The 16,080-nt window shown below is 40.3% G+C and overlaps 2 protein-coding genes across 3 annotated transcripts in view; one reads left to right on the top strand and one right to left on the bottom strand.

Moving 5' to 3' along the window:
• Positions 1–9,708: 9,708 nt before the first annotated feature.
• Positions 9,709–14,609, bottom strand: LOC144043205 (complement factor H-related protein 1-like). 2 transcript variants are annotated; one of them, XM_077556514.1, is made up of 9 exons: positions 14,442–14,609; positions 14,188–14,367; positions 11,758–11,934; positions 11,496–11,687; positions 11,348–11,416; positions 10,649–10,705; positions 10,189–10,350; positions 9,914–10,078; positions 9,709–9,830 (listed from the first exon to the last, which is right to left on the bottom strand). In XM_077556514.1, the coding sequence occupies exons 1-9, from the start codon at positions 14,551–14,553 to the stop codon at positions 9,802–9,804; spliced, it is 1,143 nt and encodes a 380-aa protein (XP_077412640.1). In that variant the 5' UTR covers positions 14,554–14,609; the 3' UTR covers positions 9,709–9,801. The 2 variants fall into 2 exon arrangements, with proteins under 2 accessions (XP_077412640.1, XP_077412641.1); XM_077556515.1 differs by lacking the exon at positions 11,348–11,416.
• The window catches only part of LOC144043204 (beta-1,3-galactosyltransferase 2), a 20,054-nt gene continuing 17,676 nt past the window's right edge, over positions 13,703–16,080 (top strand). The window contains exon 1 of the mRNA XM_077556513.1: positions 13,703–14,069. The gene's annotated coding sequence lies outside the window, so the exon portion shown is untranslated. The remainder of the gene's footprint in view (positions 14,070–16,080) is intronic.

The raw sequence follows: 16,080 nt of genomic DNA, 5'->3' as shown, positions 1-16,080 counted from the left end.
TGGGTGCGTACAATGGATGTCAGTCCATTTGCACGCTGGCTTCTGCACACAATACATCTGTTATGTGCGCGCCAAACATGAACCTGGCCATGTAAATATCTTGCATCATGTACTGACATCTTCTTCATATAATAACCGTAATGGTTTTTTAATTGTGGAATGAGAACACGATGTGATGAGATGAGCTGCAGAGAAATGGAACTACTGGGCTTAATTTGTTTTAATCAGCCTCAGGAAATCGAGAGGCACTGTTCTAGGAATCTTAATTTAACGAGGGAGCTAGATATCAATTCAGGATAGGTTTATGAAACTTACATCAATAAAATTTCATGATTCTTTTACTGTAAATGTAAAAATAAGACAGTAAAACCACAACCCTACTTGACATTAAAGTTTAAAGGGGAAGTCAACCATAAACATTTCTTGAAAATACAGTAATATGTTATATGTGACCTCACAAGTCTAAACATTACATTTGTGGAATATGAGTTAAGCATGAAAATCCAGCCGTTTTATCCATTTTAGGTGGCGGCCATTTTGCCACTTGCCGTCAACTGAAGATGACATCACAGTTACTCAGGGCTCAGGCAACGACCAATCATAGCCCACCTGTTTTCTGAAGCTGAGCTGTGATTGTCTCTCTAAAATATAACCCTGAACCACCATCCTAGTTCAAGTCAATTGATCACAGTAAAAATTACAACTGTTTGCAACCGCGATATAGTTAGCAGATAAGCTAACTGGAGAGCTAGCCTAGCTTCTTCTATTTCTTCTTCTTGCCTAGCTTCTTCTTCTTCTTCTTGCCTAGCTTCTTCTATTTCTTCTTCTATTTCTTCTCCTTTTTAACGCAGCTCTTTTGAATAACCACGCTTTTAAAACAGCATTTAAGTTTTTTTTGGTTATCCCACAGAGAGAACAGACCCAATTTTCCCACCATCCAGGAATGGTCAGATTACGGAAAAACTCAGACCAAACAACTGTGCCAGAATTTCACTCGCTTTGCCACGGGTGAGTTGACCCGGACTGTAAGGGGTCTGGAGAGACAGGTAGAGGAGTTGCAGTCTTTAGCTGCTTCTACTGGAAATCAAGGGCTTTTAGACTCCCTCAAGTCCAAACAGTCGGCGCTGGCCAGCCTGCTCGGGGTTTCTGCACAGGGGGCGCTGGTCAGGTCGCATTTTATGAACATCTCGCAGATGGATGCCCCCTCTCAGTTTTTCTTTAGGCTTGAGAAGAAAAATGGACAAAGGAAGATCATTCATTGCTTATGCACGGGTAGCTGTTCCGAAGTCTCAGATTCTTCTGGGATCAGGAAATATAATGCCGGTTTCTACAGAGACCTTGATAGGAATGAGTGGTCAAGTAATCCAGAGACACACAGCAAATTTTCAAGCGGTCTCCCTCAGGTGGGCCAGGAGCAAACCCCCCAGTTGGCGGCACCGGTGAGCTGGAAGCTGCCCTGGGGAGCCTGCAGTGTGGCAAGGCTCCTGGTATTGACGGCCTTTCGGTGGACTTTTACAAGTCCTTTTGGCCGATTGTCGGACCAGACTTGCTTGCCGTGTTGAACGACAGCATCAAAAAGGGGAAACTCCCGTTGAGCTGCAGGAGGGCCATCATCACCCTGCTACCAAAGAAGGGAGACCTGCAGGACATTAAGAACTGGAGGCCGGTGTCCTTGCTGTGCTTAGATAAACAAAATCTTGTCCAAAGCGCTGGCCCTTAGGCTGCGTGAGGTGATGTCGTCCATCATCCACCCTGATCAGATCTATTGCGTGCCGGGCAGGCTCATTAGTGACAATATAAATCTAATTTGGGATTATTTGGAACTCTGCGATTCCTTGGCTCTTGAGACTGGTCTTAGTTCCATAGACCAGGAAAAGGCTTTTAGTTTCAGCCCTGATTTTATAGCCATGATCCGGGTGTTTTATTGTGACATTGAGAGCGTTCTTAAAATAAATGGTGGTCTGAGTGCCCCGTTCGACATCCGGAGGGGGGTGAGGCAGGGCTGCTCTCTCTCTGGGATGCTTTATTCTCTGTCCATAGAGCCTCTGCTCCACAAGTTAAGGGAACATTTAAACGGTGTGTACATCCCCCAGTGTTGTATGTCTTTCAAACTGTCTGCCTATGCCGATGATGTAGTGGTTTTAACTAAGTCGCAAGAGGACATTGACATTTTAAAAAAAGTTGTGACTGAGTTTGGTTTTATTTCGTCTTCGCGTATGAACTGGGGGAAGAGCGAGGCTCTCATGGTGGGAGGGGGGCTGAAGTACAAGCTCAAATTGCCGGGCGAACTGGAATGGAAAACTGGAGGTTTTAAATATCTGGGCATCTTTTTGGGGGATGAGACCTGCAAAAAGAAGAACTGGGATAATGTGTTGGAGACGGTGAGGGTGAGGTTAAAACGGTGGAAATGGTTACTGCCAAAAATGTCTTACAGGGGCAGAACCCTCATCGTCAACAACTTAGTTTCGTCTTCTTTGTGGCACAAACTAATGGTCTTAGACCCTCCAGCCTCTCTCCTGGAAGAGTTACAGCGCATTTTAATTGATTTCTTTTGGGGGGGCAGGAGGCACTGGGTTCCACAGAGCATCCTTTTCCTCCCTAAAGAAGAGGTTGAGCAGGGCTTGGTGCATTTGGCCAGCAGGGGCGCTGCTTTTAGACTCCAGTTTATACAAAGGCTCCTGACTGGCCCCAAGGATGTTCTGTGGAGACCACTAACCCGATGCACCCTGCAGCGTTTAGGTTTATGTGGGCTGGATTTCAGTGTGTTTTTAATGGACTTGTCTCGCACGAGCACAGATTCTCTGCCTTGTTTCTATCGGAGTGCTTTCAAAGTCTGGAACTTCCTGAGAAAACAGCGGGTGGAGCAGGCCGACTCACTGTACTGGCTCATGCAAGAACCTGTCATGCAGGGAAACCTACTGGACTACCCTAGCTGGGGGGGAGCGACTCTGTCCAAGACCCTTCAAGCTGCAGGGGTCGCAACGCTTGGCAGAGTGGTGGAGCTGGCCGGTCCCAGTCTCGAGGACCCCGCTCCGCTGGCCTCCATTCTGGGGCTACATTCCGTGAGGGTCGTTACACAGCTGCTGAACCACTGGAAAAGTAGACTGGCTGGACATGAGCGCTCCCTCCTCAGTCTGTATGGCAGTGGTTCCCTAACTCCGAACCCAGAGGACGGCTTCCCCCATATCGGCCTGCTCCCAGACTTGGGTGACTGCGGTGGCCCCCTGCTGGAGAACATTCCAGCAGTTTCTTTGGAAGAAAAAAATTCATATCATCAGCTAATCAGCAATCTCTGGTGAAGGCTGATAACGATCTCCACCTGTGTTGGCTGTGGGAGGCATGGAAAACAGGCTGGATAGCGGTCCCTGAGGACCAGGGTTGGGGACCTCTGCTCTATATGACTTAATGCTCATCGAAATGCGACTTCTTCGTAAACACACAATATGTATGTTTAAATAATGACGTATATTAGATGTGGCTCTTGACAAACGTGTGGTCTCAATCCGGGGTTACCATAGTGACAACATCCAACGAGATCATTCATTGTACCTGTTAGAAAAAAGTCCCCATTTCTCCTCTAATTGGGTCGGGCAGGCAACAAAAACGCTATTGTGCTGGTTGTTATGTTGCGGTATAAAGGCTGTGATTCGTTAATAATCCACCTGTTATTATCAGCTCAACAAAGTTTCATAACTCACAGACATGTTTGGGCCGTTAAATAATACACTTGAGTGAAATTGGCTCACAGTAAAATATTAATTTAAGGAATGATTTTGTTGTTGTGAGTGGAACACAAACTTTACCTCCGCTTCGATTTGGGTTACGCCGAGAGGTGGTCCATTTTTCGAAATTGGGGCAGCACAGTGGCACAGGTGGGTTCAAATGTCAGTCTGTGTGGAGTTCCATTCTCCCCCGTTGAAGACTCTACAACCCTAATGAGGATTAGCAGTATAGAAGATGGACGGATGAATGTTTACCCCGCAGACAGTGCAGTCAAATGACATACTGTGTTGCAGATGGAATGTCAATTTGTGAATACATTCGGCATTCAAGTTCTGCATCCATCTGCTATTATCTCCATTCAGAGTGCAACTGGTGCCAGTGTGACACACTCAAAGGCATTAAAAGTTTGTGGCAAAATGTGTGTTCTGTTGCCAATCAAGTCGAACCAGAACATAATAGCAGAAGCGTAGGGCCTGCGGTCCTCTCAGTGGCACTTGCCTCCGATTTAACACTTATTGATTCCTCCTTATGAGCGGCGCAAGCTGGCACTAAACCCTGGCAGGTCCTTGTAGGGGAAAGGAGGGGGGGGGGGGGTCTGTGAAGCTTGCATCTGTTCAGAATGTCATGAAAGTAGTGAAGGAGTGAAAAGATTCTGCCAAGAACACTCTGTTCAAGCTCATTAGTCAGCTTGTGTGTCGGACGGTGTCATAACGCACGAAGCCCCAAAAAACACATCATTAAGATTGGCACAGTCAATATCTCGTCAAGCTGCTGCCTGGTTTTGAATCAGCCATCTTCATATGCCATATTGAAATGTAGACAGAACGACAAATTAAGCATTCAAAGTTGTTTGTTTCAGGATTTTAAGATGGAAAGCCCCGGTGACTCTCAAGTCATGTTGTGAAGAGAAATCGTTATCCCAGCATTGCCATCATATGGCTCCGTTATGGTGTGTGTTTTTTGTGAACGACAAATGGAAGATGTCACAGATGTCTTTTCTTTTTAGCAGACTTTCATATAACGTTATACAAAAGTGACATAATTATGAAAAAGAACCATTGCTCTTTTTGATCTAATCTTTTATAGCTGGATGTGCAAATGAAACTTTCGAATGGGGTACAGTGTGTGTGTGTGTATTAGTGATGCGCAGAATATTCGGCCCCCGAAATAAAATTAAAGCCGAAAGAATATGGCCGAAATAGGATGTTGTGGAGACGCAAACAAAAAAAAAAAAACGCTGCAAGCGAGCGTCTGTTCGAATTAAACAGCGGGGGTAAGTGTCCGCCTTTTCTTCTCGCTGGCTTTTCACCGTGTGAGTTTGCACCGGTCGGTCGCAGCAGCTCCCGAGGTCGTTGCGCACACCGGAGAAGAGGGGCGTCGCTTGGTGTACAACATTTAAGCCGGTTGAAAAAAAGACACAACTGCCGTGTACTGCAGTACAGGTGAGCAACTCTTTCTCCCGCAGCGCCTTCCCTTTTTTTAATTTTTTTTATAAGAGCCCCTCGAACGCTTCCATTTTTTCATGCCGGTGGCCGTGCTAAATACTTCAGCTAATGCTAGCACTTTTGCTATCAAGAGTTTTAAACACGGAAACACTTAGCGCTATCTCCGGGTGGCGACACACCTGTACAGGACGCTGTGTGTGACTTTGCAGTCCGTTCCCGAAGCCGATTAGCTGGTGCGAACAAATGTATTTATTTATTTTTAAACGTTGGTGAATATGTGAATGTGTCGATTTTAAGTGCGCCGCACCTTGTCCCGCCGCACGCTTCCGTCCCCGACTGTGCGAACTACATTGACTATAAGGTGCAATCGCACCGCAAGAAAATGTTCAACCCTCGTTTTTTGTTAAATGTACCATTAGCTAACATGCTGCGGTGTGGGCACATTTCAACTTATATTGTGCTTGTTTAAAATGCCAGTGCGAAATAAATATTTTATAATAATATTATAATTTTAATTAGTTATAATAAATGCAATGATAGTGAAAACTGGCATAATTTTTTTTCGGGGTTTCAGTCGAACATTTTCATTTCGGTGCATCCCTAATATATATATATATATATATATATATATATATATATATATATATATATATATATATATATATATATATATATATATATATATACACGTGCTGACAAAGTGAACGCCTTAATCACAAAAAATTAGCGCATTAATCATGTATTAACGCAGATTAATCACACTATTAATTATGACCGCAGATGATTCTTTGGACAACGGATGGTTTTTAAAGGTAGCAGAGGTTGTGTTTGAGCAATAAACATAACTATATGCATTAAAGTAAAATATTTCATAAATGTTTGCGTATGACATTCAGAATATATGTCAAACTATGGGGGTCATTTTTCCCCCATTTTAAATGATTCAAGTAATTAACTGATTAGAAAAAAAGGAGGCTGAGCATGTGCAATGGATCCAATTTTTTGAAGATGTCCTCGCAACATTAAATGTCGAAAAAATTAACACATAACAGATGCTCTTTAAATTTGGCGGGCAAAAAATGTTGATAAAAAAAATTGTTTTTAATTAAGTGTAGTAGGTAAGGAATAAGTATAGTAAACTTAGTCCTATCTATTGTATAGAGGAAGAGCTACTGCGTATGTCAATCTTTTAATGACAGTCAGTGGGTAAAGATTAGCACGCCAGAGACTGGAAATATGTCACAAAGTAATAAAAAACCCTGTATAGTCTTATGCTACGTTTCTGGCGGTGCAATTTCATTATAGTCTATTTACATACTATTAGGGGTGTTAAACCAAAAATCGATTCTGCAATAAGTTGTTATTTAAACATCAACTTTTGATGGAAATATTCAACAAAACGTCTTATTTGGGGTTAGGGTTTTTCTAAATTTGAGTCTAAAAAAAAAAAATCACAATAATTGATTTATAGATTTGTATCGGGATTAATCGGTATCGTATCGAATCGTGACCTATGAATCGACATACAGATCGAATCGCCAGGTTTTAGGCAATTCACATCCCTACATAGTATACGTATATTCGTGTTTGAGCACACCAGTCTGTCCCCCGCCCCCCAGAAGAACTTACTTGAAGCGGTCGCATTCTTTTACAATGCAGTTTCAGCCATCGAAGTTGCCATCGGAATAGCATATCCATGGCAACGGAGGACACAAGGCTAAGCTGTACAACCCCACAGTGAATATAAAGACAATTTATCAGGATTTCACAAAGCAGGTTTAGTGAGAACCCTGACTCAAGAAATGTATTTCATAAAAAGAGGCCATTTAAAGGTGAGGTCTTTAGTTTTCACTTAGAAATAAACATTTCTTAAACACTGGATGTAAATGAAATGAAATCCTTCTCAATCAACACCTCGGGGCTTCTGTAAATGTGTGGTGGTGATTTTGTCATCATCCACCGCCACCCCAGCCTGTATTTTGCCATTTTGTTGTGTTTTGCCATGAGAGGGACGTTTGTGCCAATCAGAGAGCGGGGGGCGTGTCGCCGAAGGCAGGCGCAATGTTGACGAGAAGAGTGGGGGTTGAGCCATGGGAGGAGTCCGTTTTTAATTGTTTTTTTTTACAAACACAAACGGACAAAACTAAAGACCCCACCTTTAAGTTCTCGGTCAGTTACCGTAGTAACACAGTCCATGAACTTAACCTGGTTGGTTGCAGGTTTTTCACAATCAACCTCGAGGTTTTCTCTGTCCCCGCCTCCATTCGGCCACACACGACATTTCATTTCCTCATTCATAAAGTCCGTTGCGGCGTAAATACGCTTATAGACTCTGGTTGGTGGCCTGGTGGGTGGTGTCTGGTCGGTGCTGGATTTCACTTTCCTTTCTTTTCTTTGGTCCTTCCTCGGGTCTCCTGACGGCCTCACGACTCTGGCTGGAAGTGTTCGGTTTAGGTGAACGGTATGGGATTTTTTTAAATAGGTTTTAGGTGAACTAATGAATACACACACACTCGCACGCACACACGCACATACACATACTCACCCACATACCAATTTTTTTTTTTTTAATAAAAAAAGAGCAATGATGATGACATGTCAAAAACAATACTGAGCTCTCCAGGAAAAAAAAAATAAATAAAAAAATTATAAAAATACACTTATAGTCTATAGCGTAAAGTCCACTTTTGTCACGAACATGGCATTTCTTTTTGACAATGACCCTATTGATGAAGGTGCCGCTTTATTTCATCCGTCCTTACATTTTCAGCATTACCGGCGCCATCGTCACGCGCTCACATCACAGCATATATTGTGTTCATCTTAAGTCAAGTGCGCTTCTCCTCCGCAGGATTGCACCTAAATGAAATGAATTCATGAGCTACCATTCAACAGGTTTCCCCTGTAATATTATTGCGATTGCAAAGGACTACATTTAAATTCACACATTGACCCGACACCCGAGCGGCAACGTGCTACCGCGCCGCCTTCCTCTATGGTGAGCCTCTGTGGTGTTGCACTTTTTTTTTCTTTCTAAAGACATGTTCAAATTTGCCCTATGATCGCATTAAGATTTCCAGTCGAGAGGGGTAAAAAAAACCGCAGAAGCAGAGGGCAGCGCGCCGCTCTGCTTCCCCGTTGCCATGGCGACTCGACGAATCGGGGCTCCATTGACGTGGTCTTTTTAGCGTAGTGGTAACGCAAGGTGAAACTGTGTGAACGGGATGATGAGGCGCAACATTTCCTAAGCATTTGTAGAATTCCAACGCTCGTATCCAAGTACGTCCGGGTCATCTCGCTTGGATAGGATCACGGACTTAAATATATGGACTGTCTATAAGTAAGTCCGTGGATATGATAGGAAATTGAATTTCCTCGGCAAAGACGAGAATCTGAAGTGGCCCGGGGTCTCCGAAAGACAAAAAAATGCCTGGTCAACGAGATTGCAACCAACACCGGAAATATTTTGGGCGCTAGTGCCCCCTAGTGGTCGGAGTCACACAACTCGCCACGCGTATTTGTGACTCTTGCACACATTCGTAGATCCTCGTTACGTATTTGTGACAAATTGTTTTGACATATTTGTGGATCGAAATACGCATTTGTAAATCGTTTTGCTACAATAATGGCCCCATATTATGGATAATGATAGTTGTTGAATGGTTTATCTGATTGTTGGTGGACGCCTACGGCATTAGCGCACAACAAGCGCTTGTGAATTTTCAAAGCAACGCGTCATTCCATTAGTGTTGCCAAATGCTAACGGAATGACGCGGGACAACCTTAATTTATTTTCTTTTTTTTAGCAGCCTCCATGACAAAAAAATAAAATAAAATAAAAGTGTTACGGGCAAATTTGAGACGCTCAAAACACCCACTGACAGGCAACTTTTGCGGAGAAGCATTGCGCTCTCTGCCAAAAATCGAACCACTTCCTGAACCCATGAAGTGTCATCGGTGACGTCATTTGCCCGGAATGAATCACGCCTCGACGCGCTCTTCAGAACTTTCTTAATGGATTACTCAACACACGCTCCGAAGCTTCGGCACATTACGCCCCCATCACTACAAATCAGTTTTCCTCTCTCAGTCGAACCCGCTGTTCAGGGTTAGTCTCGGTGTTTGATGAACATGCTTTGTGAAATGGACCCCACGTATCGAGAGAAAAGTGAGGCGGTTGCCTGTGTACAAAGTTGACGTTCTTTGTAGTTACGGGAAAATGAAGCTTCATGAAGCGCTTGTGATATTTTTTGACTCCCCTTAGATGGTGCTCTTGATTTAAATATAAAGGCTAGTGCAAAGGAAATTGATTACATTTCCACTGCATCTTTCACCCAAGAGTGCCATCTAGAGGAGTCAAAAAATATCACAAGTGCTTCATGAAGCTTCATTTTCCCATCACTAGTTCTTCGTGCTTTTGGTAGTTTTGTGGTGAGCGTGACGTGTCATTCCATGAAAATATATCAACGTTCGTCCGCACCATTGCTTTGATTGATTAAAGACGGTTATCAACTTGTCATAGAAAGACTTGCAAACCATATAGAGGACATGCAGTATGTTCTTTTTAATGACAAAAATGTTTCTGTCTCGTCTTCATGTGGAGATGTCATTTCCCCAGCGATGACCTTTAAGTTTAACTGCAATTTACCCAGGACAAACAACCTAGGCGACAAGATCATTGATTAATTAATTAATTAATTAAAATATTATGGCGTGTCATGAGGGGACATAGAGAATGCACTTACATTGGGTAATTCTCTCTTTTTGCTTCACGCACGTTATTCGGCTGAAGAAATAAGGCCAGATGCACTGAACCTTCTTGGTCTCTCCTTCTTTCACAAATATTGTTCCAGATTCTTGTAAACTGTAGTCGCTCTTGTACACATCAAGGTCCACTTGACAAAATGCTTCTGCACAAATTGTAGCAATTTCATTTATGCATGCAAGGACCATAACAGAGGGATCAAACAAAATGGCCCGCACGACACTTTTGACTCCAAGTAGAGGTCAGTCAACTTACCTTTGCATGTAGGTTGTTCTGACCAAGTTCCATTTCTGTAGCACATCACTTTCTTGGGCCCGATCATTTTGTAAAAAGCGTTGCACGCATATTTTATAAACTGTGATTTACTTTGCACAACATCACCATTTGGGACATGTGGCACACGTCCACAGTTGGCAACTAACATGGGGGGAAGAAAAATCTTTAATCAATGATGGTTGAGTTGTCAAAAAATAATAATAATAATGATATAAATAATAATAAAAAATAATGTTTTTGAATACACTATATATGTTGGAAGATAAAATAATTTGCTTTTTATTTTTTATTTATTTTCTTTTAGCTAAAATCAAATGACTGTATATTATTATTCAGGAACTGTCAAAATAAAGACACCACATTATCATTAGTTACTCACAATCTTAAACAGAAAAATGATCAATGTACAGTATATGACTGTGAACAATGAATTATTTACCTGCTGTGACAAGAGGTGATCTTGTGCTGTCGGTCTTGTCAGAAGTGGTTGCAGATCCTTGATCAGAGAGAGAGAAAAAAAAAAAAAGTTCCAGTTAGCATCATAATGGCTCTAATTTGATCTTCAATACAGCGTGTGGGTCAACATACAGCTTCGGAACTCATTTTTCAATAAATATGTTCAGATAAAGTGTATTCTTGACAACTTTCTACATTAAGGATGTACAGTAGTTTATTTTTTTTTGTGTAGTGATTTAAACAGTTGACAGTTTGAAGCGGATCGACTGAACACTTGGCCTGGAAGTAACGTAGCTACTCATTTGAGCTACCGGGGGCCATCTTGTGTAAATTCTCATTTGAAACCAATACAGATGATTTAGAGAATCATTCATCTAAAAGCGTCTTGCAGATGGATTATATCAAAGCAGCTGGTGCCGTGCCACGGTTCTGAAAAGCAGTAACCGCTTGGCCCCGAAAAAAATCGAATGGAAAGCCAAGCATTTGGGTTGTTGTGAAAACGCCCTAATGAAAAAGCAATCATTCAGTGAGTACATTTGTGAGTTGTGTATATCATGATTTTACTTTTGTGAGCTTTATTTCAATGATTTTGGCTCAATAAACACTCATGTAAACAGCTGTTTCCCACAGATTTCTTGCCAGAGAATGTTTATAGATTTATAGGAATGTTTTAATAAACTACTTCCGTCAGCAGGTTTTGCAATGTCATCTGATGTGTCTTCATCTTCTCCAGAAGCTGGTTTGGATATTGCTTTGAAAAAAAAAAAAAAAGAGCTGGGAAAATTTTAACATTATTGGTTCAACTTGGGGCATTTTTTTTTTAAACTTACTGCAGCTTGAAGGTTCTGACCAGACCCCAACATCACAAACGATCGACTTCTTAACAATCGCTGTCTCAACACTATATCCGTCCTCACATTCATATTGGACCTCAGTACCGCCCGCAAATATGTCCTGGTATTTGTGAAGGATAACAACAGCATGAGGGATTTTAGGGGGCTCATCACAAGATTCGTCACTTCCTGGAAATAAATACACGAAATATTAGCAAGTAAGCTCCAAATGGATTTTTGTCAACGTGATGGGACTTACGCTCACAAGTCGGCAAATCGGGCCAAGTTCCCTTTTGACACGTGACTGTTGCTTTCGAGGATTTGTATCCTTCGTCACACTTTATCCAAACGACTTTTCCGTCTTCGTACCACAAGCCTTCAGAATTCGCAACGGATTTCCCATTTGGAATATTTGGCGGCAAGCAGAACTTTTCATCTGAGGAAAGCAAACATCAAAGAAACAACAACAACAACAAAAATGCTGTAAATAAATGTTAACATTCAACTTCTGTTTTAATTCTTCTTAGCAAGTCACAATGTCCTTTTAGTGGTGAGATAGACCTACTCATGTTGTCCTTGTGGCTAACTAGTGCATGCTGGCACCTCAACATGTACACTTTTTTCTTTTTTTTTAAGCCCTAGATAGTATGGAAGCATGGAACTGCCCATGTGGAAAAAAACAGTTTTGACTGGGCTATTTTGACTGGACGTACTGCAATGTTGTTCAAACATAATAATAATAATTACATATTGATAAAATGTCAGCTAAATGTAACTATTTAATTAATTGCATGTTGTGCATACACAATTCAATACGTTGTGGCTTTATGTGAACAAATGTAATATTTTTAGCATTTAGCCAATGTTTTACCACATTTGAACGACTATCAATACATTCATACGACTTTGAAAGACAATTTATCAATACTTTCTAAAACTTCCCATCGGCATAGCCCAGTCCAAAGTGCTTACTCCACATTGGCAATTCCACACTTAAAATACTAGAGTTACCTAGAAGGATTTAAAAAAAAAAAAATCATTGTTGTATGTCATTTTTAATCAAATGAGTCATGTCAACTGAGTCATAGTGAATTGGAGTCCATCCCAACTGATTTTGGCGAGACGGGGGTCACCCTGGAGCAGTTGCCAGCCAATTGCAGGGCGTAAAGAAACTATTTACAACTCAATGACTAACATTTTTAATAAAGATAATTCAGTTACAGCAGCAAAGAGCTTGAATATGCAAATATGCAGTTATATATAGAATACACTGAACCCCCCGTTATTCACTATTTGCTGTTTGTGTGGCAGGCTAAAGCCATGCCTCATATGAAATGATTAGTTTGGCGCCATCTGGTGGCTATTTAGTGCCAAACACCTTCGTTGAACTGAAGGGAAGAACTTCAGCTCAGTCCCACTACACAGTTTATGCCAAAGATTTTTAGCATGTTTAATCATGAACTAATACACTGTCATGGCTATAGACGTCAAAAATTAATTTGAACTTTTTCTATTTCTATTTTCACTTTTGTTAACAAGAGTATGAAAATCTAGATTTTTTTAATTGTACATTTAGAACAAATATAAAATTTGTGATTAATCGTGAGTTAACTAGTGAAGTCATGCGATTAACTACGATTGAAATTTTTAATCGCCTGACGCCCCTAATTTTTAATAATATTTTCTCTTTTTTTTTTCGCGATTACATTTTTTAATTGGAATTAATTGCATGACTTCAATAGTTAACTCACGATTAATCACAAATTTTATATCTGTTCTAAATGTACAATATTTTTTTCTAGGTTTTCATACTCTTGTTAACAAAAGTGGAGAAAAATGTTAAACTAATAGAAATAGCTCAAATGAATTTTTTATGTCTATAGCCGTCAATGGCAGTGAATGAGTTAAGGATACAAGCAATTAAATAGTCGCTCGTATGCCCCCTTGAATCAGTTGCATCACTCATCTAGAAGAGCAAAACCTGTTCATTTATTGCAAGCAAGTTTAACTTGTGGGTCTATGAATTGGTGTTTCTAAAATTATGAGAAGAAAATTATACAATAATTGTTTAAAATTTGCTTGAAATTCAATTTATCCCCTTGTTAAATTTGAGTAATATAATAGTTGGACTTTTTTTTTGGGGGGGGGGGGATTTTTCAACCCAACTAAATTCGTCATTACTCTTTTAATGATTACAGCTTTGAGAATAAAGTTGTCTTTTCAAGGATCAAAGGCGCAATATTCCGATTACAACTTTGTTCTTGTAAAAACTCAAGAAAAGTTGACAAACTGTTTTAGATGAACTGAAGTTTTTTTTCTCTTCATGTTCAAGCACACAAAACAAGAATCAGACTTGAAAAACATTAATCAAGCCCTTATAGAAAAAAAAATTGATGTCATCATTACGGTGTCCTATGAGATAACGTTTATGCTAATACTAGTCGAGGTGACCCGGGGTGTTGCATTAGTCACACATTGTAAGCCCTTTTTTGCAAGCAGGAAGATAAAAGAGGCGATTTGACGCAGCACGGCAACCTGCAAAAAAAAGAAGAAGCAACCAACTGCATACCGGTAAGGCATTGAATTGAGCTCAATAATTGCTACCAACTGTTCTCACGATAAAAATGCCAACCGCTGCCCCTGAAGTTGAAAATATTTGCTGCTAACTTACTGTATACATTACACTCACCAATACATTGCGGTGTGTGAGTCCATAACCCGTCGAGGCATACACTGGTGGCCCACCAGCTCTCAACCAGTGGTCTGTATCCAGTGTTGCAAGCGTACGTGAGACGGCTTCCATGCGAATAGCTTTCTAGTTGAGGCAGTAAAAAACCTCTTTCCAGCTGGGGAGCCAGACATTCCTTGGCTGAGAAATAAAAAACAAAAAAACATCATGAAAAGCGAGAGGGAGGCTGCAAGTCATGTTTGAAGTCAACATACCGTGAGATTCTCCGGGATAAGACAAGACCAGGACGAATCCAAGAAACCTGAGAAACATTTTGTCAGGATTTGTAATATTCTCTGACAAAGTTGAGAAAATACTCTCAATCATATCAGGATTAGTTAATAATTATACAGTTGCCCCATCAGTCACTCAGAAAGTAAATACAGATCTCCTGCGTAAGAGATCTTGATGTTTGCTTTGATGAGCAAAAGTGTAAAGGGCATTTTTCAGACATTTTAATCCTATTTATACGAGTACATCTTTAAGCACAATTTTAAAATAATACAAAAACATTTGCAAACAAAATATTACGAGAGCGCAAAAAAGGTTGTACAGCGAACCGATCCCTAAAGAAATATACATTTTTTAAACTAATTAGCTCACAGTATACAATAAATAAATAAATAATCATACCCAAACGTGTACATTATAATATGAACCGACAGCCGTCACTTTCTGTAGGCGTAATAAACAGGATGGAATTTGAGATTCAATCATCTTCAGAAAAAACTAGGCTAAAATGAAATATGCCCAATTTTCATTCTTTAAAGCGTCTCACAGAAAGAAAGAAATTATATATATATATATATATATATATATATTAGGGATGTATTGATATCCAAAACATCACAATACGATATTATCACGATATAAACCTCACGATACGATAATTATCACGACATGTGAGGAGGTTGGTATATTTAAAAAAAAGTTTACGATACTGTATGAACACTCACGTAAAAAAAAAAGAAAAAAAAAGCTTAGGTCAAAATTATAACATTACCAACATTAACCTCAATGTATATAATCGACCAAGAAAAATAAAAAAATAAATAATAAAATAAAGCATCTCACAGGAAGTGGTGATTGTGTTCACTGGAAGACTTAATAACATTTACAAAGCATGTGAGCTGTCAGTCATCCCGACTGCTAGAGTTTTATCATCTGGGAGTTAGTAGCATATTAGTTAGTAGCACCTTTATTTGTTCAAAACGCTGAACATTAAACATACAAATACATAACAAAAAAGAAAAAAGTTAATTACTGATATGCCTTTACATAGAATAAAATAGCACCAACATAGGCTGACATTCACATAGGCAACATGACAATTGTGTCTAAAAACACAGATAGATTTTTTTTAAAGAATATTGAAGGTTTATAATAATAAATTGAGGTTTGTGTGAAAGCCACATGTGTAAGCTCTGAAATGTTTTTGGAATTAAGTTTCTATCTGCTTCAGGAGCTGAGATATCAATTATTTACTGTAGTTGGCATTGACAATATTGTTGAATATCCAGGATACAGGGGGCGTGGCTGCCGGGAAGCGCGTAGGTGGCCCGGGAGGAGGGGAGGGGGGTGGGGGGTGACCATGGCCATTACTGATCACACTCTTCATTTTGACCGCAGATGACCTTTAGCTTAACAGCGGATGGTTACGTTAAAGGTAGCCCACATTGTGTTTGAGCAATTAACATAACTACATGCATTTAAGTAAAACATTTAATACATGTTTTTGTATGACATTCAGAATATTTGTTCATGTCAAACTCTGGGGGTATTTTTTTTTCCATTTTAAATTATGCGAGTAATTAACTGATTCAAAAAAAGAGGAGGGTGATCGTGTGCAGTGGA

The sequence above is a fragment of the Vanacampus margaritifer genome, chromosome 2, assembly GCF_051991255.1.
Source record: "Vanacampus margaritifer isolate UIUO_Vmar chromosome 2, RoL_Vmar_1.0, whole genome shotgun sequence".
In the NCBI taxonomy this organism is placed as follows: Eukaryota; Metazoa; Chordata; class Actinopteri; order Syngnathiformes; family Syngnathidae; genus Vanacampus; species Vanacampus margaritifer.
Note: the sequence above shows the minus strand (reverse complement) of the source record. Positions and strands in the feature narration are given on the sequence as shown.